The sequence below is a fragment of the Sparus aurata genome, chromosome 9 (assembly GCF_900880675.1).
Source record: "Sparus aurata chromosome 9, fSpaAur1.1, whole genome shotgun sequence".
NCBI classification, from domain to species: Eukaryota; Metazoa; Chordata; class Actinopteri; order Spariformes; family Sparidae; genus Sparus; species Sparus aurata.
This window is the reverse complement of record NC_044195.1, coordinates 29,072,100-29,095,411: the sequence shown is the minus strand read 5'-3', so window position 1 is coordinate 29,095,411 and position 23,312 is coordinate 29,072,100. Positions and strand designations below refer to the sequence as shown.

The 23,312-nt window shown below is 43.2% G+C and overlaps 2 protein-coding genes across 3 annotated transcripts in view; one reads left to right on the top strand and one right to left on the bottom strand.

The window, feature by feature from the left end:
- The window catches only part of slc39a10 (solute carrier family 39 member 10), a 29,746-nt gene extending 27,500 nt beyond the window's left edge, over positions 1–2,246 (top strand). Inside the window, exons 10-11 of the mRNA XM_030428649.1 lie at positions 1,533–1,723; positions 1,915–2,246. Coding sequence (XP_030284509.1) covers positions 1,533–1,723; positions 1,915–2,067 — 344 coding nt within the window. The 3' untranslated portion in view covers positions 2,068–2,246. The remainder of the gene's footprint in view (positions 1–1,532; positions 1,724–1,914) is intronic.
- Positions 2,247–5,269: 3,023 nt separating this feature from the next.
- The window catches only part of dnah7 (dynein, axonemal, heavy chain 7), a 74,188-nt gene continuing 56,145 nt past the window's right edge, over positions 5,270–23,312 (bottom strand). The window contains exons 55-67 of one of the 2 annotated variants that reach the window (XM_030429260.1): positions 22,350–22,442; positions 22,042–22,218; positions 21,663–21,824; positions 21,370–21,570; positions 21,008–21,169; positions 20,056–20,241; positions 18,878–19,015; positions 15,655–15,885; positions 13,295–13,447; positions 9,984–10,161; positions 9,178–9,281; positions 8,881–9,059; positions 5,644–5,784 (exon numbers count right to left, since the gene is read on the bottom strand). In XM_030429260.1, coding sequence (XP_030285120.1) covers positions 5,775–5,784; positions 8,881–9,059; positions 9,178–9,281; positions 9,984–10,161; positions 13,295–13,447; positions 15,655–15,885; positions 18,878–19,015; positions 20,056–20,241; positions 21,008–21,169; positions 21,370–21,570; positions 21,663–21,824; positions 22,042–22,218; positions 22,350–22,442 — 1,974 coding nt within the window. In that variant the 3' untranslated portion in view covers positions 5,644–5,774. Of the gene's footprint in view, positions 5,785–8,880; positions 9,060–9,177; positions 9,282–9,983; positions 10,162–13,294; positions 13,448–15,654; positions 15,886–18,877; positions 19,016–20,055; positions 20,242–21,007; positions 21,170–21,369; positions 21,571–21,662; positions 21,825–22,041; positions 22,219–22,349; positions 22,443–23,312 lie in introns of both variants that reach the window. The other variant, XM_030429259.1, reaches the window with a different exon arrangement.

Here is a 23,312-nt window from a genome sequence, read left to right as displayed (position 1 = left end):
CTGAGTGTCTGACAGTTTGGAACCGGGGAGGCAGGAAGTGCAGGAGTAAGTTGAAGAGGGGGAGAGGAAAAAAAAGCACTTTTAAGTGAGGTGTGTGCGGACTGTCTCTCTTCAACTCCCCCCGCCTTCTTCTCCGGGTTTGATTGATGGATGAGAGAGAAGTGGTAATATATTCATTGTGGTAATTAGCAAGGAAAAGAGGCCGCTTGTTACACGGTGCAGGAAATGTAGGCCACCCCCTTCTCAGTATTCATCTCTCTCTCCAAATCCAGGGCATTTCCGCTGAGACTTGGGCCTCTTCCCGCATTTGGCCCGGCAATGATTGAAGAGGGTAGAGAGGCTACGGCGTGCATATGTAATCATAAGTGTATCAGGACGGGAGTTAAAGACATATTTCTTGGAAAGAGTTCACCTGCTTCAAGACAGAACGCGTTGCATGGAGGGAGTTTGCTTCGAGCAAGTTCACCTCATCAAAAAAAAAAAAAAAGCAGTCGAGCCGCTCAGCGAGGTGTTTATAGGCAGCGCGTCACTCTGCAGACTGTAAACAGAGACTGGACACACTGCTGCTGCTGCTGCTGCTGCTGCTGTACGTCACTTCCTGTCACATTCATAAACAGCTTCTGAGTGTGCAGAATCATTCACGACAAAGAAGCTGCACTCTGATGTGCCGAAAACACTGACACGACACTTTCATCAAACGAAGTTTCGCATTTAATGGACAGTTGGAAATCATGTTGATTCTACACTGATTAATTAAATAACTTGAAGTCTCCCAACACACACAAGTTTGTTGATGGCGAAGACGTGATGAGTGTTAGCTTGTAGGCGGAGTATTTTTATCATCATTAGTCACGACTTCCAGGAAGTAAATTTTTTGTTTAATCATGAAGCTGTGTTTGGTCAAAATTGCAAGGTCAAAAAAAGTTTCCGTGAGGGAATGGGAAGGTAGTTTTTTGACACTTTCTTACTTGACTACATTGAATACATAATGAGCACTACAGGGAAGCAACAGAATGATGTTTGAATTGTGCCATGAATCACATATATGATGTATGAAAGTCTCAGTTTTGTTGTAAAGAACAGAAAAGGGTAAAAAAAAAAAAGTCTGGCATAACTGAAGTTGTCAATATAGCTGAAGGAGAGTTAGTGGATTTTGTGAGTTAGCTGACATGCACGACCAGTTCTACAAAGTTTTATCGAACGTTTAACAAGACAACGTCACTTACGCAACCATTCGGTGTGTCATCTTTCTAATCACATTCTTCAACAGTCTTATATTTAATTAATTTTATGACAAACTGGCAAAAAGAGATTAAAACAGATTTGTTTCTCTCCATTCACTACTGTACATCATTTTCCTGGAGTGGTTATCAAGTAGCTTCTGTTGGAAGGGGCGTGACATCGCCTCTCAGAATTAAAGTCTGTGTTTTAGTCGAATTATTCTTGGAGTGTGTTGGATCATGTGCATCAGAGTGAGAGGATGGATGGGGAAAGCTGTAATTGAGTGTGTGTGTGTCTCTTCTGGCTGACAGGTGACTTTGCGGTGCTGCTGAAAGCCGGGATGTCTGTGAAGCAGGCCATTGTCTACAATCTGCTGTCCGCCCTCATGGCCTATGTCGGCATGCTGATTGGCACAGCTGTGGGCCAGTACACGCACAATGTCACGAGCTGGATCTTCGCCATCACAGCTGGCATGTTCCTTTATGTGGCTCTGGTGGATATGGTAAGTTGGCACACGGCACTCAGAGCAGCCCCAGAGTGATAATTGTCCCTCAACAACATCAGCGTTAACTTTCCCTGTCTCCTCTCCCACGTGGGCCCTCAGACCTCTCCTCCCTGCCTCCAGATCTGCAATGCTAATTCCAGGAAAGTCTGTTCTCTGATCCCAACTGGTTACTTTTGTGTTTTTCATAGCTGCCAGAAATGCTCCACGGGGACAGCGAGGACCACAAGCGCTGCCAGCTGGGACACTTTGTCCTGCAGAACCTGGGCCTGCTGACCGGGTTCGGCATCATGCTGCTCATCGCCATCTTCGAAGACCAAATCGTTTTCGATTTTGGCTTCTAGTGGAGGACGCGAGAGGGGGGAAGGGGAGAGCTGGATGTATCAATATTGTTCTTCTTGGCCTTAACATGCTTTGTTTGCAATGTAACGGCCCAGTCTTGCATGCGATGTGAGTCTCGTTCATGGCCCGTGCCTCCATTCCAAACAAGCCGCGGTAGCTTATGCATATCTCATGACTCTGCCAGTGATGTTTACACTCCGCTCCTCCGTCACCTCTCCTCTGTCAGCTCCGATCTGTCTGCTCCCTGCGACACAAAGAGAAGAAGAGCGAGGCTGCACTCCTACCAGAGAACACCTCCTCCTCTCTGAACCAGTAAACACCGTCTTTAAAAACAAAAAAGAGCGAGCTGTAGATAGGAAGGTGGTGCGGGAGGTGTGTTCCTGCAGAGATGCAGCTGTCACAGCCCAGCAGCTCGCCGCCTATGCATCATCACCTGTTGTTAGAGTGTCATCGTCGTCGTACCCCACCGCTCCCGTCTCTGATCCGCTCTGTGCTGTGTCCCATCATCCATGCCTCGTACATCTGTGGCGTGTGTTCCACCCCGCATCCATCATCAACTTTCAGTGTCATCACGCTGTGTGTATCAGACGTCTCGTGTGTCTCTCTGTGCCAAGCCCTGGCCACTGGAGCGCCGTCGCAGCCGCTCCGCGTAACCGTCACACCGCCAGAGCTCAGTTTAGCTAGCTGCTACATCGGGAAACGACGCCGCTGGCTTCTCGCCGCTTCACCTGCAGACCGCGTCGAAAACAGAAACGTGTTCCTCGGATTCAGTGTTTTTTTGTTTTGTTTTTTTACAACTTCATTTACTCGTCAGTGTTGTGTTTAATCGTCTAATTTGATAACTTTTTTTTTTTAGTTCATAGTGATTGCTAACACAGCTGCCAAAAAATAGCATTTAAGACTCCTCCTTGTTTTTATTTAGAAACTAGATGTTTCACGAATGTCTAACAAATCTCTTTTTTATTTTTGAGGGTTTGACAATCTGTAGCCAGAGGAGACACATCCTTGTTAGGATCTTCAAAATGTGAATCCAGAAAAACTTGCTGTCGTCAACAAAGTGTTGTAGTTTACTAGATTTATTTAGGGTGCCTCTTTGAGTTCCTTAAAGGTGCTTTTGTCCGACCGCACCGCCTGCAGTGGACGTTTTTAAACACACTTGGAGGTTGAGTTGTCTCATTATTTTTATTGTACTGTAAATACAGGAGGTCTTTATAGCGTCAGTAGTGTCAGCGAGCAGCTAAAAGCTAATTGTTCCTGTTAAATAATAATTAGTTCCTTTACAGAAGTACTTTGAAAACTAACTTCCTGACAATCTGAGACAGACCAAGCAAAAGACAACAGAACGATAAACTGCTTTCAAACGACGGCATTCCCTGCACTTATAATGGAGTTATTAAACCGTAAGACTATAATGATTATTGTCTGTTATATGTTGAAATCACACTGCTGATTGTGCCAAAACTGGCCTGAGTGTGGATTTTTCAGTGGCTGGTGCTTGATACTGCCCCATGCATCGTCACCCCCATCCTATCCCCTCCCCCCTCCCCCGACATTCCATCGGCTGTTCTGCAGCTCACATGCTAAGCTAGCTCGCCTAGCTTCAGCTGCTGGAGCACACAGAAAACGTGTGTGGCTTCATTTATCCTGTCACTGTGTGACATCCATCGTCTTTGTCTTAACTGGGTGTAAATCATCAGTCGGTCCGTCACTCGTGTGACGACCCGACTGAATCATGCATGAAGCATGAGTGAAAAACGGTACAGACGTCGTGTCGAGTGTAAATTTGTTTTTCATTCTTTGTTCTGCAAAGTTAAAATACTGACAGCCTTTGTTACTTTTGTGAACGAACTATGTGAAGATCATGAGAAACTCTTTGGGGTGTAGTGCACCGGGTGTCTCCAACGAAGCAGCTGCGAGAGCTCGTAAATCATCTTTCTGTTCTTTTTTTTTTCTGGCATTTTATTATTTAATCTCTTGTTCATATTTAATGTCGGTGCACACAACTGTTTAACGAGACCTGAATGTATTTTTCTTTGAACACCAAGTTCATCATTTTCTGTCTTATTTGACATGAATTCAGTTGTTTCCTACAATATTCATTTGATTGTGTTTTTGTGTTTCTTTTAAAAGAGTGTGGCTCCATTTTTTAAAAAAACAGTATTTCTCTTTTGAGTTCCTGTATTTCTTTGTATAATGTAAATCTGCACTGTGCTGTCAGAGTTGGTGACACTTGAAGACACTATGCCCCAAAGAACACGTTTCTTCACTGTTTACGAGGCAAAGACTGTCTGTTAAATGAAGGTCCATGATTATTTTTGCTTTGTTGTATGTATATTTGTTTAGTAATCTGGATATAAAATGCAAAATGTGACATCCTCGCTGTTTGCCTGTCTGTGCATTCTCCCCCATTACGAAAGGAAAATAAACTCTGAAAAGTTCCTGGACTCCTGATGTCTGATGGTTCTGGCATAATGTTACCGAGACAAGCTGGTGTACAGCTGCGAAACCACAGCAGCAGAACACATCCATCAGTAATGTTCTCCTGCCTCTGGCTGCTCTGCTCTCTGCTCGTCTCCTGCCTCAGTTTCTGCTCCCACATCAGCAGGTTTAGCTAAGTCGATTCTTAAATAAATGTGAAGGCTCAGTGAGCGATGCATACATTTAGAAACCAAATAGATGTATAAGGTTCTGCTGAGTTTCTGTAGCACAGCGGCTGCTGGAGGAGCTGTCAGAACTCGGTAGCGGTGCGTAATGGAAGTCTCAGCGTGGTCTCAATGTAACTCTGCAATCAAGCCTGAAATAAAGTAAAACATGGTGAATTCAATTATCAGAAATGTGTCTGCTGTAATGTGCAGACGTGACTATTTTCCTCTTTTGTTTTGTGAGTTGCTGAGCTGCCAGCTGTGGAGATGTCGGCCTTCTCTTGAATAGAAGGGAACTAAATAACACAAAATATCAAATGTAATTTAAAAACTCAACAGAAATGTCTCTTAATAGAAATCATAGCTCGGTTACACAAGATAAGAGACCTTGTGGTCAGCAGTGTCACGTAGAGGCTAGGTGGCTACGCTAACTAACATCACTGCCACAAATCTACTATTTAGACCTGGAAACTGTGGAGCTGCTCGGCGGTACTGCAGCCAAAAAGTCTGTCGATATGACACATCGAACTGGAAACATGGTCAATAATGACTAGACAAATTGTTGAATTTGATCCATGGAGATTTATTTTTATTTGTAAACCTTTCCTGGAGCAAAGGAAGGTGATTTACCACAATGTAAAGTCAGTGACAGAAGAATAAAATCTGTACAGCGTTTATGTCTAAAACTCGGATCTAGATGGATAAATGGCACGACAGTAAGAAAACAAATTTAACCTTTAAGGTTACATACAATCAAGTAAATCGTCATGGACGAACTTGTGCTCAGTGTCGGATTTGCTGGATTGTTATGTGCAACACAACAGAGACTTCTTCAGCCTCTGTCTTTAATTAAACGTCAAACAAAATGAACTATGAGCTGAGCTGGCAGAGCAGAGCCACCCCTCGTCTGATCCAGTGCTCAGCGGGCACGTTGGTGTCCAGCGTCATGGCGATGACATAGTTGGTGGAGTGGCCGGTGGTGGACAGGGTGCCGCGGCGCTCGCTGGTCTTGTAGACGGGCGACAGGTAACACATCCTCTGGGGGATGTCCTGTCGCTTGATGGGCTTCAGCCACATCTGACAGAGAGAGAGGAGACAGAGGGAGCTACGTGGTTATTAAATCTGAGGCTGCCACATTTGCCCTCCGCTCGCTTCTTCAGCAAACAGTCACTGCCGCTCAGAAGCCGTTTCACATTCAGAACCTTTGACAAGTGGAATAATTAAGCTGGCAGTGAGACTGTGTACGCCTCTGCTGACGCGCAACAGAGTGAACAGTCTTGATTAGATGAAAAATTCATGATGATGGGCGAAGCTGTGGTGAAAGAAACGCATTGACAGGAGTGTGTTTAAAGTAGCAGTTCACCAAAAATTAAAATTCTGTCATTCATGTACTCAAAGGGATGAAAAGTCGGGTTTTCTGGAGCGGCACACTGACAGCATCCTCCTGGAACAACCGAAGAAGATGGAGACGTTTTACAACAGGGGAAAAAAAAACATGAACATTCTCGTTACAGCTCCTTCAGTGTTATTCAACTGAAGCTCAGAGATTCAACATTCGAATTTTAATTTATTTCAAAAGACTTTCTTTACACCATTTTTTGGTTTTTACACTAAAATCTTTGCTGTGGCCGCCGACTTAAAAGGTGAGCAGACACCCGTTCAGAAGAAGACGCACGGGCTTGAATCGAGGGTGTGAACAACGAGGGCTTCCAGATGAGATGTATGGGGCCACTTCATGTTCTGTCAGTTTGTTTTAATACGTAATCTACTCCACCTACATCTTCCAACGAAACGTCCCCTGATGTTCCTTCTGCATGGTGCTGAGTAGATGAGTGAGTTTTAATATTTGGGTGAACGTTTCCTTTAAGTTTCAGAAGTCAGGACAGAAAGCTCGACGTGACTCTCAGCGGGACACTAACCCGAATCTCCCACTTTTTTATCCAAACGTTATGTTACTAATTGGAAGTGTGGGGACGTAAACTTATAAAACAATAGCGTTAACAAGCAGTCGTCCCCTCTGGGCTATTAAGAAGTCTGGGTTTTGCAAAAAGGGATAAACTGGGCCACTCGACAAAAAAAAAAAAAAGAGAGAGAAAACATCTTTAAAATAAAAAACAAAAACAGTTTGTCGAGCCGCAGCCAGAAAAGTACTCATGTGGTTCCATAACGGGCGTCTCTGTTAGGATTTGCATTTCAAAGCCAGCCTCTGTTGTGATCCCCTCCCCCCCACCGCCACAAATAATAAACACATTTTTAATTAAGTTCCGCTCTTGTCGAAAAACTGATTCTGTTAATAACTTGCCCTGAAATGTCTGAATATTTTAAAAAAAGTCAGTCTTGTGCATTATTCATAGTCGCTGGATGTATTGTGGAGACGAGAGAACAGAGGGAGAAAAGAATAAAAGGAAAAAAAAAACAAAAAACTTGATCAGTCGCCGCTCTCTGCCACCGGCGCCGCGTCTCCATCACTCTGTCAGTCTGCTTTCATACATCGTATCAAGCTCGGTTAATTAATAAAAAGGACGAGGGAGCAAAAGGAGCCGGGCTTCCTGCAGGCTGAACGCTGCTGCTGCTGCTGCTGCTGCTGCTCAGTATCAGGTCCAGAGAACAAGGAGCTGGAAACATCCTCCTGGGTGCAGCTGCAGCGACAGGATGACGCTTGTTGTTCGCTCTTCTCCTCCGAGACTCGCAGCATTGGTCTCTGATGAGAGAGGAGAAGGAGAGCTGCCGCCTCGCAGGAGTTTACGGGCTGAATAATGATGGAATCTGCCCCATTTTCATAATTTGATACGTGAACAGATATTATCTCTCGTCTCGTTTGACACCCAGAGGGATTCGCAGGAGCAGAATCAATAAACCTCCTCCCTCCAACTTTATGTAAGAAAATGTTATGCAACAATTTTTTTTATTGCCTCTTTGCCTGCAGTGATTTTTCTTTTTTTTTCCCACCATACGCTGCCAAGTTATCTTACACCAAAGCTTGATAGTTGCTCATAATGAGGAGTCAAGCCTGAACAATATAGGAAATGTAAAACCACACATTTCTCTGCATATTTGTACTTTCACTATAAAAAAAAATGTGCTGCCTTGAAAAGTTTTTAAAAAGTTAAAAAAGCACAGATCTCGACGCTGATCAGTTCCCAGATTTCTCACGGAAGACGAAGACTAAAACCTGAACTTTTAGACAAACAGATGAACCTCGAACCTCACGTCAACTTTCATTCCAGTTCAGATCGTACAAGTCTGAACGTCTTGTAACTTATAAAGAAATCAAACCCTGCAGAGGATATCTGAGGATAAAAACTGAGCCTCAGAGTTCATTCCTGACCTTTTTAATGATATCACATGTTTGTTTAATCAGAACTGTAGATATTCAAAATAATTATTTTTTTGGCGTACTTGGTATCCACGCCTGAGTTGTAAAAATGTAACTTTGACTTAAAGCTGACACAGATGAGAAGCGATGACATTAAAAGCTCCAGAACATCTGCTGAGTGGACCTTGAGGTGTTTCATCACCTGTTTCTCGTCAGTGTTTGTAGGTAACCTGGTTCCAGACCTTAAAAATCAAATCCTGAATCTCAGACTTGTTCGGCTGTTAAACTCAGAAGGCGCCCGCTCAATATTTTGGGCGTTCATTTTCCCCACAGACAGTTTAACATGACGACTTCTACAGCTCTCCTGGTTCAATCACGAGTGGAAAAGATTAACAACCGCGTTCAAAATATCTGGTTCTTTGATAACAAAAAAGTACAAAAGCACGACTCCCAGGGTGCATTTCAGCAAGACACATCCACCCGGAGCTTATGCTGCAATCCCCCGCAAGTCGGAAGTCAATATTTCCAAGTCAGCGTGCCCGACTTTCAATAAAAAATACATCCCAGTGCATCTGCTCGGGAAAAACACGGCCAACAGCAAACTCAACTCACCTACAGCCGCTGATTTAACAGATTAGCAAACTTGAAAAAGATCGGATCAGCACTACATAAAATAAAGAGCAATGAAAAGTTGAGTCACTGTGAAGATGCACAAAAATTCTTGCACAAGAAAATTTGCACGGCGTTCTCAGGACTATGAACTCATTTGTATTCTCTATAAATACTTTTCTAAAAACAAATATATACATATTATATTAATTGTCAACATAAAAGAACAAAACATACAAAAAATATACCTTTGACTAATTTTGTGAGGGACTGCACAACTGTATTTCAGGTAGGGTGGACAAACACCATCAACCAAGCGGGACTCAAGGGAACGCCTTCGCCGTCTTCCTGCAGTTCGCTGAATGTGTCCACGAAAAATCGCCAAATACAAAAATGAAACCCAGCTGCACGGACTGGTGGAAGCTGACTTTAGGAAGAAACAATAGCACGTCGCTCGCTACAGATTGGTCATGACAAAACAAATATCTGTACCTGATATCTGTGTACAGTGTGTGTGTGTGTGTGTGTGTGTGTGTGCTCCTCACCACAGGCATGGGATCGTGCAGCACTTTGGGGTGCGACTCAGCGAGAAGTTTGGTGTGTCTGTCCCAGCGGGCGCCGTCGAGGAACAGCCCTCTGATGTACACCCCTGAGTGTCACGCACAAACACACAGACAATTAGCGGTACAGTGACGTTAGCATCACCAGAACCTTCTGTCCTGTGACTGCCATGTCTGCTGGCTCATCCAGAACCCATAAAACCTTTATGGACCAAGCTGAATGGACCTTCTGTGCTCCGTCACTGTCTTTTCAGAAAGGCATGTGAGCTGTCCTGTTAATAGGCTGGGGGGGGGGGGGGAAGAAAAAATAGGGAGAATAGATTCGGAGATAGCTGACAATCAGTGACACACAAACACACACACATGCACAAACACACTGTGAGATTTGGAGCCTGGCAGTGAACTGTAGGCTGTGTTATTGTGATGAGGCTCCAGCTGGGGACTGATTGAGGGTGAGGCATTATGTGAGAGTTAGACTGAGAATCTGGGAGCAGAGCTGGAGGCACAGCGAGGGGCCGACGCAGGCCGGCATGCAGACGAGACACCAGGGAGGATTTGCTTCAACTTACTCTCTTATATTCAGTCAGGCTAATGTCAGCTTTTGTTTCTTCTCACACCCACTGCTCATTTCGCTTGCGTTGAAAAACGCTCACTTTTAGTCCCATTCCGACTCTTTCCCTCTTCTTCCATACTCCTGGACATTTAACCAATCAAAAGCTGTCCTCATATTCTGATTTTACTATTTCACTACCATCCGTTCTCTTCTCCACCAACCCCACTTAGTATCCTACCGTCCTCTGGGGGATGTTTGTGTTGTTTGTCATCCAGGACCTGGAAGTCGAAGCCGAGCAGGTCGATAGGGACGGTGTGTTTCCTGGCGTAGTTCTGCTGGCTGCCTGTGAGGAAGGCCTGAGTGAAGAAGAATCCCGACACCCAGAACACAGCGGGCGTCCCCTGATCGTCCCAGTCCTGAAAACACAGCAGGTCACAGAAGACCGTGGGCGTGCGGGGTTAATCCATAGAATAAAGACTACGTGTAAAAATGCACGGATGAACAACAAAAACAAAAAATGAGCGGCCACTACCGTGAACACAGCCAAAACAAATATGCTTATGAGCCTTACAGCTCGACAGAATCACTCTCTCTGCAGCTTAAAAAGGTTTGCCTTTTTTTTTTCAGAAGTCAAGCTGTGCAGCCCTGGACCCCAGCAAACAGACAAACAGGACGACCAGAGAGATTTACATTGATAGATGCAGATAGTGAGTTAATCACTTCTGTCCAGGAGGAATTAGTAGTTTAATCCACAGGCCACAGCATGTGGATTAAAGTACCCACTTACCCACAACCATGCCAGCCCATTTTTATAAGTTAGGAGGGAGTAATGAAAACGCATTTGTAAAATGTGATGTTGCAGCCAAGTTCATCACAGTTTAGTTCACTTTAGCAAAGTAAGATAGAAATGGACTGTTTCTGGCAGAACCTGCTGCGTTCCCGATGATCTGTTTGTTATTTATATTTATGGACAAGGTTTATAAAGCTATAATTACGTGGCTAAAGCACACTTCACTAACAAAAGTTCAAGTTGGACCATCCCTTATTACAGTATTGTTTCATCTATTAACTTGTCGATCCACATTAAACACAAATATGCTCATTTCTTGCACACATTCCTTTAAATCTGTCTTCAAAACTGCCATTAAAACACACTATAGCATCATATAACATCTCTACATCTCACCTTACACGTTTTAACTTGTAGCAGAGTGTTTTTCACGGTGTGTAACTCGATCTGAATGCTTCTACAGAACACGCCGAGATGTTTTTTTCTCCCGACTACAGCAAAAACAGCAAACATGTTTCCCTAAAATTTCGAGGTATTGTGCTAAAGGAAGCGAGCTGTATCAGACAAGAAACCCGTGACTTTCCAGCTCGGCCTGTGGGGGAGTCACGGGCATTCTTTTCATTCCACGAGTAGCGATGAACAGGAGGGATACAGAACCTCTCCCACATGGGAACCGACTGTTAGGTGATCAGGGTCACTTCTGAAGACTCACATGATACAGTAGCTCATGTGTCTGCATGTGCTTCTTGCCTCAGATCTGCCCACGGTTGAAAAGCATTTCTAGATCCCCTCCAACTCCGATGTGTTATTGACTGAAGTGGTCTTATGTAGTGTGACACAGCTTAAGGCAGCATTTCAGGTCGTTTGAGAGGGTATGACGGTCGCTGACTTAACATGTGACACCAGCTCCTCGTCTCTGAGGGGCCAAACGTTGTTCCAGGGACTTGTAGCGTCTATGACAAGGAGCACTGTAGTAGATCCAGATGACTCACTCACTCTCAGAGAGATTTTATATCGGCTTTTGTTTTATGTGAGAAAGCCTGCCCACTGCCCAGCCTTTGAGGGGAATTCTGGTATTTTTAAACCTGGGCCCTGTATTGACATTTTGGTGTGTAAATGATTCATGTTTGATAAAGTTTTTGGAATCAGTCCAGCAGATCGCCTCAGCTGGCAGCACCGGGGCTGCAGTGTAATCTGTTAAGGCAACTCGTCAAACTCACTATAATAGACTGAGGTTGTTATTCTAAGTGTCTGACAATATTATGGAAATCATTCCTATAGAGATAGAATGTTAGAATGGAACATTTTGTAACCTGAAACAAAAGTCAAGGAAAAGGGGAGATGTGTGGCAGAAAGACAACGGTGGAAGGAGTTTAAGAGAAGAGTCTGGACTCTATCTAGAAGGAACTGTCAGACAGAATTTGTTTCCGAAGTCAGGACTGACTATTTCACTGATTTTGACAATCTTTATTCGGGAACAACTGTAACAACTTACCTCAGAGTCAGACTTCTTGAACGAGTGTTTGTGTTTTCTGGTAACAAAATGGATATTATTGTTTAACAAAGAAGGTCTGTCCCCATAGGAATCCTTTCTGTGATGCTGCCAGACACTTAAAATAACAACATCAGCCTGTCAGTGGCAAAAAAAAAACAAGCATTCATAATGGACGTGACTTTGCTGGTTGCAGTTGGCCCAAAGGATTATGCTGTAGCTCTGTTCCGGCTGCCAGCTGAGTCGATCTACTGGACGGATTCCAAAGCTTTTGTTTCATATGAATCATTTACACACTGAAACATGTAAACATGAGGCCCAGGTTTAAAAATACCAGAATTGCCCTTTAATGGGAAAATTCTGGACATTCTTAAATCGCCACGATGTGATGCGTGCATTGCTATAACGTTGCAGCAGTCCAATTACTTGAGACTTGCTATTTGTCTTTGTCTGGGCTGATTTTCCCCTCGTGACTAATTGCAGGGGATTCAGATCACCTGTGCACAGGTGAGGAGACTGACTCCTGACTGAGGAGTGGAAGCAGCTGGGGGCGTTTCCTATCCAGCCGATCACGGTGTGATGACGCCCTTTTTGTGAAGGCGTATTGGAGGTGGGGAACGGCACACCGGTGGCTCTCACTCTCATTCTGAATGTGTCCCTGTACCTGATGAGAACCTCATTCCCCTCAGATTGGCAGTCAGAAACTCTGGTCTGTTGAGGCCCTATTGAGTTTTCTTGGCTGCACACATCATTTAAAGTGAGGAGATTGTGTATATGTGAGAACCCCTTGAAATCCAAGCCCCTATACACCTTCAGTTTTGCATTTTATTTCCCTGATGCATGTGGGAGGCATTTGTTTGTTATTTATTGTCCAAGTAGTGGACATGGGGCATTTCCTCCTAGATTTTCATGTTTTTTGTTTATATTTTTATGTTTTAAGTCGGGCTGGCCTGTAAACAGTTGCCCGTCTCATTCAGAACTTACAGCTGATTAATGGTTATGGTCGCCTTAATTAGCTGTGTTTACTATTTTATTTTAGTTTGTGTGCAATGTGCTTCAATTGTGGGATCATAAAAATACTTTTAGTTTTTCATATGCTCCTAATTATTTAGTACTGCCATAGCAGGTTTCCTCTATTGACAAATGATCAGAGTGATTTTTTCTTGTACTCCCAAAAGGCTTTTTCACTCAGTAGTGATGTCAAACCCCAAAAAGCTTATTTCACTTCTCAGCGTCTGATTTTGAGCCTTGTCGCTGGTTTCAGCACCTGTAAGAACTTGAGACGCTCAAGGAAGTCATTAACGTAGCTCCCCAGCGGTTTGAGGCTGGGGTAGGACTTCTTCATCCACATGCCCGGGATGCGACCCGTCAAGATGCTGCTAACCACCTCCTCCAGCTCTGCAGACATCACCACCAGCCCCTGCACAGGAACACACACACAAACACTCACACACATGCAACTGCAAATATTCACCCACGAACGTCTGATTAACACCGTCGCTATTTGAGAATGTGAAGTTGCTAAAGCCCTTTTCTAACACTGAACTGAATATTAGAGATATTCAAGCTTGTCACTTACGAACCTCTCTGGAGAAAGGTGACAGACAGCCACATAATGGCAACCCTTATCGCTCTGCAGGGGGCTTTTGATACCAGTATGAAAGCTGATGTGCTCATTCCCCTTCCTGACTCTCGATGCTCTCTCCACTTCAGTCCCCTGAGACTGGTGCGTCTCAGGAGGAGAGGGAGTGTGTCTGAAGTTTGTTTACTAAATGGAATAAAAAGACACACACTTGTGTTTTGGTTTTTATTCCTTTTTGAATGTGGGTTAATTAGGAGTGTGATGCTAAACGTATTCGCTTGCATACATACTGTATTCAGATTACATGAACTAATTTTATGAGCCAAATAATTACAGTCTTACTCTAATGTGGTCTAATTGTTGGCAGTGTCCTGGCACCTACCAAATCTCCAAACGTGTGGAAATACAAAGTCGCTGATTTTGTTTTTGCCTTAGGAGTGGACCGTTTCATTTATTTAAGCATCTTTTGCTGGCAATTTTAAAAAACACACTGATTAAAATTATATCAAGACTTTGAAATAAATATATCTGCCTAATTGCAGAGAGTCTTAGCTCATCTTGCGCAGCTGTGGTGGTTACTGTCAACTATCACCCTCCTTCCTTTTTTCATGAATCCACTGACTGCAAAACCACTAAAGTTTAAAATGATTCCTTTAGAAATCTGACATCACAAACACATGTTCAAATTTTTATGACATGCTAACGACGCGGCTCTGGGGGTGGCCATTTTCAGTTGGCGGGAGCACCTCTCTGGTCCAGACTTAAATATAATGAGGACTATTACATGGATCAACATCACATTTGGGGCAGATATTCATGATGCAGAGAGCATAAATGTAACTCTGAAGATCATGATATGACGCCTGACCAAAGATGATCTAATGATTGCATAATACCTGCTGATCGTTGGCATGTAAACAATGTCGTCCACCAATCAGAGGGTCTGTGGCTGCATTCAACATCCCCCAAGCTGCTCCTGGTGGTTGTTAGAACAGTGTGTGACTGTGCCACATTTCAGTCAGCGTACAAGCATTCATACACTGGTGGCACTGACTGCTCAGAAGCACAGTCACACACTATATATATATATATATATATATATATATAGATATATATATATACATGTGTATATATAGGCATACATGTGTATATATAGGTATATAAAAAATACTCCAAATCACTTCTGTGTTAGGGTTATTATGTGATGACACACACAAACAGATTCACAAGGTGAATACATTTCCAGCTGATGCACTCACTGCTGGTAATGATAAGCGGAATAATCGCTAATGACAATAATCATTTGTTGCAGCCTAATGTAGATTATTTGGTTCCGTCCGTGGCCTCTGCAAAAGAAAGCAGTGTGACTAAATGCCTTTGCAGAGTGAGCTCAGTTCTTTTCTCTGCTACAGCAGAAAAGAGCACTTTCTGAGAGAAGGTCAGGAGCTGCTTCATACTCGTCATTCCCACAGGGTCGACCACATCTCTGTAAAGTATCCCTTTCTTTTTTTCTGCAGCTCATTGCTTTATAACTTTTTCTGGTGCATAATCTAATAGCAGAGCTTGTACGACACAAAATAAAGCAACAGACTGTACATAGATTTTCGGGAGGAAGCAGTTCTGTACGATGCTTAATTGCCCTAAACTTTCACAATTACTGTCCAAGTGTTTCCTTGTAATAGAATATTATGGTGTTAGATTAGTGCACTTGGAGCGCTGTGCAGAGCGCTTACGGTATCTGATTTCTGAAGATGTATTACCAGAGTTTCCTCTGTAATCATTCAGCAGAGGTGTGCCTCCTCTAATGCAATATTGCTTTCACTGTACAGAAATGTAAAATCAATGGTGATTCATCATTTGGCCTTATTTTTTATCTAAAACAAACAAATTTAGTGTAATTACAGTGCACTTGGCCGTACATCACGCTACAAGTATCCAAACAACAATGATCCTTGGGAACGGGACCAAAATTGATTTCAAGACTTAACAACTACTGTTAACATGAATCTCACATGTGGTCATCTCTACCAGCTCCTCCCGCTTACCTTTATGGCCTTCTGAATGTTGACACAGGAGTCTCGGATGGTGCTGAGCAGGTTGTTGAAGCGGCCCATCTCCTGCACTAGCACTGTGTTCATGCTCTGATTGTAGCTGGTGGGGAAGCGCCTCATCACTGCCTCCAAGTCGAAGTCTGCCGGCAGCTTGCTCAGGATGTCAGCTGCCACATCAAAGACCATGTCATCTGAGGATTTGGCGTCTCCGCCTGACGAGCGGGACTGATCAGAGACACAGAGCGACAGAGGATGGATGAGAAGCGGAGGCAGGACTTGTGGCTCAGTTCGGTGTGACAGTTCATCGTTTTTTGGGGGAGAAACTATCTTTCGCTGTCCTTTGACTTGTCAAATTATGCATTCCCTTTTAAGGAGTCTTTTGCACTGGTGCTAATTTGGTCCCCAAAAGACCCTGATTTTAAGAGGTTGTGACTTCTGACTTATCTTTGCTTATATTTCACCGTCTTTGCGCCGTATTGCTTTAGATATATGCTGCGAAATGACAGAGAATATCAGTCATGCGACTGAAATCTTGATTTCATTTTCCCTTTCTAAATTTGACGGTTCTCAGGCTAGAATACTGCTCCCCACTGACGATGAGATCCAATGCATATATTTACTGGAATCCCTCAGCACACACACACACACACACGCACACGCACACACACGCACACGCACACACACGCGCACACACAGGGCCTCATAAGATGGAAGGCTTCACAACATTTCCCCCCCCACACAGAAATTTGACACAATCTTATCAACAATTCTGATAATCGTTCATGCTGATAATCACTCACTCTAATCTGTGATTCTTCCGCCTTCCTCTCGGCTCAACTTGCACCATTTACCTATTTGATGCTCAGTCACCAGCCAGCGGTAATGGATAATCATTGGCTAATGGCATTGGGGTTACAGTAGGGGAATGACAAATAGCTTTTTCATTCCATTTGAAGCCTCTCCCTGTTTATCGGTCATTGAGACTGATGAGAACGAATTAGATGCTAATAAAGTCCACACATGACTGAAGCCATTATTAATCTTGTTGAAAGGAGTTTATATGAATAAATGCCAGACTCCATTGGGCTCTAATTTTAGCTTGGAGTGGCAATGCCCGTGGAAATGATTTTCTATTTGTTTGCAGAAAGCCAGGTCTGCGGCTGTCTGAACGTACTGCTGCTGTTTGTGACAGCATGCTGTATATTGGTATCTTTCAGAAATTAAATCAGGGGAATTAGACTGTTTAGGATCCATACAGAGTGTGCACACAGCAACACATACCGCAAGAGTGTGATCTTGTTGTATATGTAGCTCACTTGCACTTGTTTAATATCAAGTTTAATTCCCGCCGGAGTCTAGACAAGTCTTGGCAGGGTGAGAAACCTTTGCTAAATGAGAAGCGCCGCTCCGTATCTTAAAATAAAAAAATAAAAATGGATACATGGATATATAAAAAAAAAACTCTTTCCACTTTGCAGGAGAAGCTGCTCTTATGTCTTCTCCAAGCAGGTCTTGACTTGAAATCTGTTAGATTTGATTTGCAGCAGACATTGACTGGAACCGGGAAGAGTTAAGATATAATCCTCAACAAGCTAACCTAGTCTAACTCTGCAGAGCTGAGATATAATGATGTGGGATCACACAGCTCCGCCAAAGCCACTGTGAGTCTTTGCAGTGTCAAAGGAAGACAACGTAATAAGAGAGATTTTTATTGTTCTTTGAGAAGTCTCTCCACCACAACTGAAATATTTATTCATAGTTTTTCTCTTTAATTAATGTTGCATAGTACATTTTGATGGAGGGCAATAAAATATTTAAGGCTGGCGAAGATAGTTATAAAAGTCAGTGAAAACTTATGGGAAGAATACTGATGCTGTGTGTGCGTTCATGTCAAACAGACTGTCACTGCCTCGGTGCGTGTGTGTTAACGTGTTCACTTATTTGTTTGGTGTTGTTGTTTTGTTGTGTGCATGTCATGCATGTGCTGGGCGAGAGTGTGATGCATGCCATCGACAATTTGAAAATGTACCAGCTGAGTGGTGACACTCCACCTGAGCATCTGGGATTTGGGCCAAGACGGGGCACATTCGTTTTGGGAAGCGACCCAGAGCAGCTGGGACTGAAAATCAGTGGTCTCTCTTTTTTTCCCGGCTGCATCCATGCCACGCTGCTGTTTCATGTCTGATGTTTTTTACATTTATTCACAGATATAAACCTCCAGGTCATTTAATGGCAGAGGGATCACAATACTGCATGAAATCCTGGCCCTCTGTCTTCATTAAAATAAAAAAAGCAGTAGTATTCATCAACCAAACAATCCTGTGCGAGACAGACGTCATGTCACAACCTGTTGATTGTTTATGTTTGTCATCAGCTTGTAATATATGAAAAATCACGAAGACAATATGACGACGGTGACTTGGGATGAGTGACATTGATTGCTTCGTGCACAGACAGACTGCTGTTACTGTTGGATTCACCGACAGGGAGCTGAAGCTGTTATATCTGTGGAGTCAAATCCACCAGACTGCTTTGATAAAAACAGTCATTTTACCTTGCACAACATGAGAGCTGATTTGTAGCTGCTGCAATTTGATATTTTGTTTGTAACTTTTGCATTTTAACGTATTACTACATCTGGACTGGATCCAGAGACAGTCAGCTGAGGTGAACCAGTCAATGCGACCTCTCTACCTGTCAGCGAGACGGTCAGTGCTGCAGTGCGACCCCAAAGATCCCCCATGGCCCTCTCATAGCTTTGTAAGCTGGCACTGTTTATCTACCAGTCCCTGCTTAGTGGTAAGCTTATTTTCAATGTGATAATATACCTGTGTCGCAAAATCGCGTACGAGAGCACACTATCGATCAAATTCACATCACTGCCGGTGTGAATAGCTTTGAAGTATCATTCTCAGTTTTTTTTGTATATTTCTGTTGTTTATTCATCATATTCCCAAAGTATAAAGTTACAGTGGCTCAAATAAATGTTTTGTCAGTGAGTTTGTATTGCGTAGTAGTAGTAGTAGTAGTAGTATCCGCTTAAAAATATACTTGACTAATAATTTCCCTCTGAAATGCAGTGGAGTGGAATTACAAGATAATGTAGAGATATTAAAGAAAGAAAAAAACAAACAAACACAAAACTGTACTTAAATGCAGTACTTGTAAATGTATGTAGTTACTCTCCGTCGCTGTTTCCACGTCCATGTGTGTTTACCTGTGTAAGCAGGATGCTGTCAAACAGTAGTTGCGTCTCAGACTGATCTTTGGTGATATCCGCGTTGGCGTTCATGCCGAAAATCTCCGGCGACGGGTTGAGCGGCAGCGCCTTGGTGTATTCTATGTAGCTGTTGTACTGCAAAACAGAGAGGCAGGAAACAGAGGGAGAGTGAAGGGAAAGGACAATTTTCAACGCAACATCAGGAAACATCGCGAGTAATAACACTCATTGAAAAACAAGTCGGCTCCTTAGATTGCTGACATTTATTATAATGACTATGTAAATGTGACTTCATGAATAAAAGATGTGGTTGGAGGGGGGTGCAGCGCTGGAGAACAAAATGCCAAATAAAATGGAGCGCGCCATAGATTGCACTTGTGTTAACAAATACATCAACTCACACTGATGGTGGCTGCCTGCTGTGCCTTGTTACACACATTTTATCTCCTAATGACTTTTTAAAGGTAGCTCAACGACAGTGCTGAGCAACTGTGAGTCCTGTGATATACTCGGTTTAAAAACAAGCACATTAAAGCGAGTTTCACTTTTCTTGAGATTTTAAGGCACTGATGGGTACGTGGTCACGGAAATGTTCTCAGTCCTGCTCTCTCAACTTAGGAAAACCACTGTGTTGGACGGCATTTAAAAGACGACTTTCAATATTTTTATTTAAATAACATGCTGCGTAACATTTCTATGCTGAGATGTACGACATCTCAAAAAGGTCAATCTATGGTGAATAGACAAAAACAGCTGTTCCATAACAGTAGCTAAAGCTGTGCATGTGGTGATTGCAATCACACAGGCAGATTATATTGGTTTGTGTAGAATAAGGACAGTTGAATAAGGAAGTTTCCTTGTTGTAGTTGTTATTACAGTATTGAAAAATGAATAAATCAAGTTACTGTAATAATATAAAGGTAAAAACAAACCTTGCATTTCTTTAGCGATAAAAGCTACTTCACGTTCAGCAGCTCCCCTTGTGATAAAACTGTTGCCTTTCAAAAGTGACCGAGTGTGATTTGCATTCAAAAACTCGTTTTTCAACTAATTCTCCCTGGTATTGATATTTGGCATTTCCTTATCGCTATAAATCTGCAAATCTAAAGATACAATTGAAATGCTAAGAGCAGACTTAGAAAAGATTTAGAGCTGTTTTGTGGGATTTTTCTTACATCTTCCTCAGCTGGTGCATAGTAGAGCCCACTGGGATCAAACTTGTAGTCGGGGTCCTCGGTGACTTTTGAGGTGTAGAAGTTAGAGAGGATGGTGCGCAGGGTCCTTCTGTCCCAGTCATCCGTCACACGGCCTCCATAGTTACACTCGCCAGTCATGTAGCGGATGGCATCAAACGGCACTTCCTGAGGGAAACAAGAACTCATGCATTTTGAACAGGAACCGTGCGTTAGGGTTGCACATCTAAATAGGAATTGCAGGATTTCAATGTATGTGTTTAATCTTCTTCTTGCATTGTGCGCACCTGGCTGAAATTCACTTTAAGTCATCGACTTGGAATGGAAACTGACGTAGTAGAAGGTGAAAGGGTGGGGCTGTGGCCACTGTGGCATTTTCTGGAGGAGGCTTCCACTTACAAATTCAGCGGGCGACACTTGGTTACAAGATGAAAATGTCACTCCGTTCAAAAAAAATCCCCTCAGTAGTTTATTCCCTGCCACTTTTTCTCAGCTGCAGCAGGGAAACAGGGAATGGTGGAGGTTTGGAGTGCTATCTGTTTTGTGGAAAAATGTCAAGAGGGATTTTGAATATAGCTCATGAAAGCTGATACTTGAGTGAAGAGGAGCCCACTTGTAAAAGCCAGAATTTCTATTATGGGCTTAGATGTTGAAAATATATATGTGGGAGTGGATGGTGTAGTTGGCATCTGCATGTGACAGTTTTAGAGTTTTGTTAAAGTCAGTTCACAGGAGTGCATCTACAGTCTATAATATATATATATATATATATATATATATATATATATATATATATATATATATATATGACAATATGTATTTTGTGACTGGGGAAAGGATCTTATAATGTTCTTCCTAACTCATTTTAACTGAGTTACAGGAGAATAACACAATAAATCATCAGTTAGAGGAAAGAAATTTAAAAATCAACTACCTGGTATTGTTCAAGGAACATGTGTAGCTGCTTTACAGAGATCCGGAGGTCGGTCTCATTGAACTCGTAAGGAATGTTCCAGCCTATAGGTCCAAACTTCCTCCTCTCTTGGATCAGGGCGTGGAAGAAACACAGGCCATATAGTAGCTTCTTGAACACTGCCTGACAGGTGGATAAGCATAAATGGAAGGCGTGATCTTTGGTAAATAATTAGACGAGCACAGCTAAAACAAACACTCTGAAATGCACAGTAGGGGTGATAACAGACACAAAGGAGCGCAGGACACCCACTGTTGTAGGTATGATGGATATGCACAGCAAGATATCTAGACACACACAGAGACATGCAAGCACACACTGACCGGCTTGCTGCTGCTGCCAAAAAACTCCGGGTCAGAGATGGGGTCCATGAGGAAGGAGCGGGCAATGTTGGCGCGCAGGCCTTTCGGAGCCTCATTGGTCATCTTCACCCCATTTTGAAGCACCGCAACTGGGAAGGTGGGAGATGGGTAGCTCGTCAGCCACAGCCTGAAGTCTGGGTGTGTCGTGTCTAGGTTCAGCTCCTGCACACAGCCACACGTGAAAAAAATATTCAAAAACCTGCATTAGGGCAGTTCCCATGTGGCGAGCAGAAAGCCTAAGTGCGTGTTCTGACCTCACAGACTCTCTCCAGTGTCGACATCCACGAGGTGGCTAAGTGGCAGTTCTGCAGAACCACCCAGGTGCCCTCTTTAATGGCTGTCTCAATCATACGCATAGCAATAGGACCCTGGCCTTGGCCCAGAGAAAGCGAGGTCAGCTTGTTACCTGTAAAGCCCTACGGGATAAGAACAGAGGTGCGTGCCCACACACACACACACACACACACACACTTATGTAGCTGCTTTTTGACCAGATAGGAGAAAAACATTTCCAGTGCTTTTAAGATGTGTGTGGGAGCCTGGAATATCAGGAGGTATCAATTTCTGCTTTCATTTTGAGTTTGTACACACAGCAGGCTTCAAAGCTGCTGAATTTCCCAGGTGTCTCCGTACCTTTTCATCTCCGAACTTGAGCAATGCAGCCATGGGGTCAGATCCGGGGGAGAGAATGAAGATGAGGGGCGCACAGCAGTGGCTATCAACGAAGGCCTTACTCAGGTTGAAGGGTGGCGCCTCGATGAAGGGGCGACCCAAACTGTCGGAGACAAATTCCTGCACCATGGGAATAACCTGGGGGCAACATAAATGGAGTGTGTTTAATGTGTGCACAGTGCGGTAGTCCTAACCTGATGTATCCTCCAGAAAATATGATACAAGTTACAACTATATAATATCATATCGTCAACAGCATATGAACTGACCTTGTCCGGTCTCAGACAACGGACCACCAGCATCCTCTGAAACTGGGTCAGCTTCTCCTGCCATTTCTCAGGGAAGGGAGTCTGATGGGGGTTCTGCAGATATGCACAACACAGGCCATACTGAATTCATACGGAGTTACTTCAGATTCCTCTAAGGTTGCAGCGATATACCGGTTCAAAGGAACAATGTGGAATAAAAATTGACGATCATCATACGGAGTACATTTGCTCATCTATGGTATTTAAATCTATCAGCTTTGTATTATCAAAATATATATATTTGAAGATAATCAAGTTTCATGTCTTTCATGCTTGTTGTCATGTCTTATTCTGTTGCATTAGCCCAAATGAAAATGCTGACACTGACTGTCCGACAGTACAATAAAGTAAACTAGACATGTCCCTAAAAAGCCACACAGATGATTAATTGATGGATTTAAATGCTGTTTCTAATGAGAAAATTCAGTCATTTTTATTATTATCAGTGGAGGAGGCTTGTCCCTCATTAGGTTACCTCCAGCTAACATGCAGCTGAGTGCCTTTTTGTCAACTTTCCTTGGAGAGGATGGGGAGAGTTCTGGGGTCGGGTTGCATTGTATCGAGCTGTTGCAAGATTAAGCAATGTAATTAAGCAAAAGAGGGGCAATCTGTAATGTGAATGGGGAGGAGAGTAATGCGGGGAGATAAATAAATATGTATGAACAAGCAAAGACTGTAGAAAAGGAAAAAAAGAGGAAGAAGAAAGAGGTGGGGAAACTGAAAAGCCACTGGGTACTGGGTCAGAGCAAAATGTTTGATTAATTTGTGGAACAAGTGTACCAGAGGAAATGAGCAATGGTAGCCGGAACTTTTGGAATTATTTTCCCCAGGCTGTTTATCGAGAGACTTCTGGCTATGTGTGTTGGCAGGTGCTTTGAGACGGATACACCTATTTAGGATCTCCTGGGGATTCTCTGTGTGTGC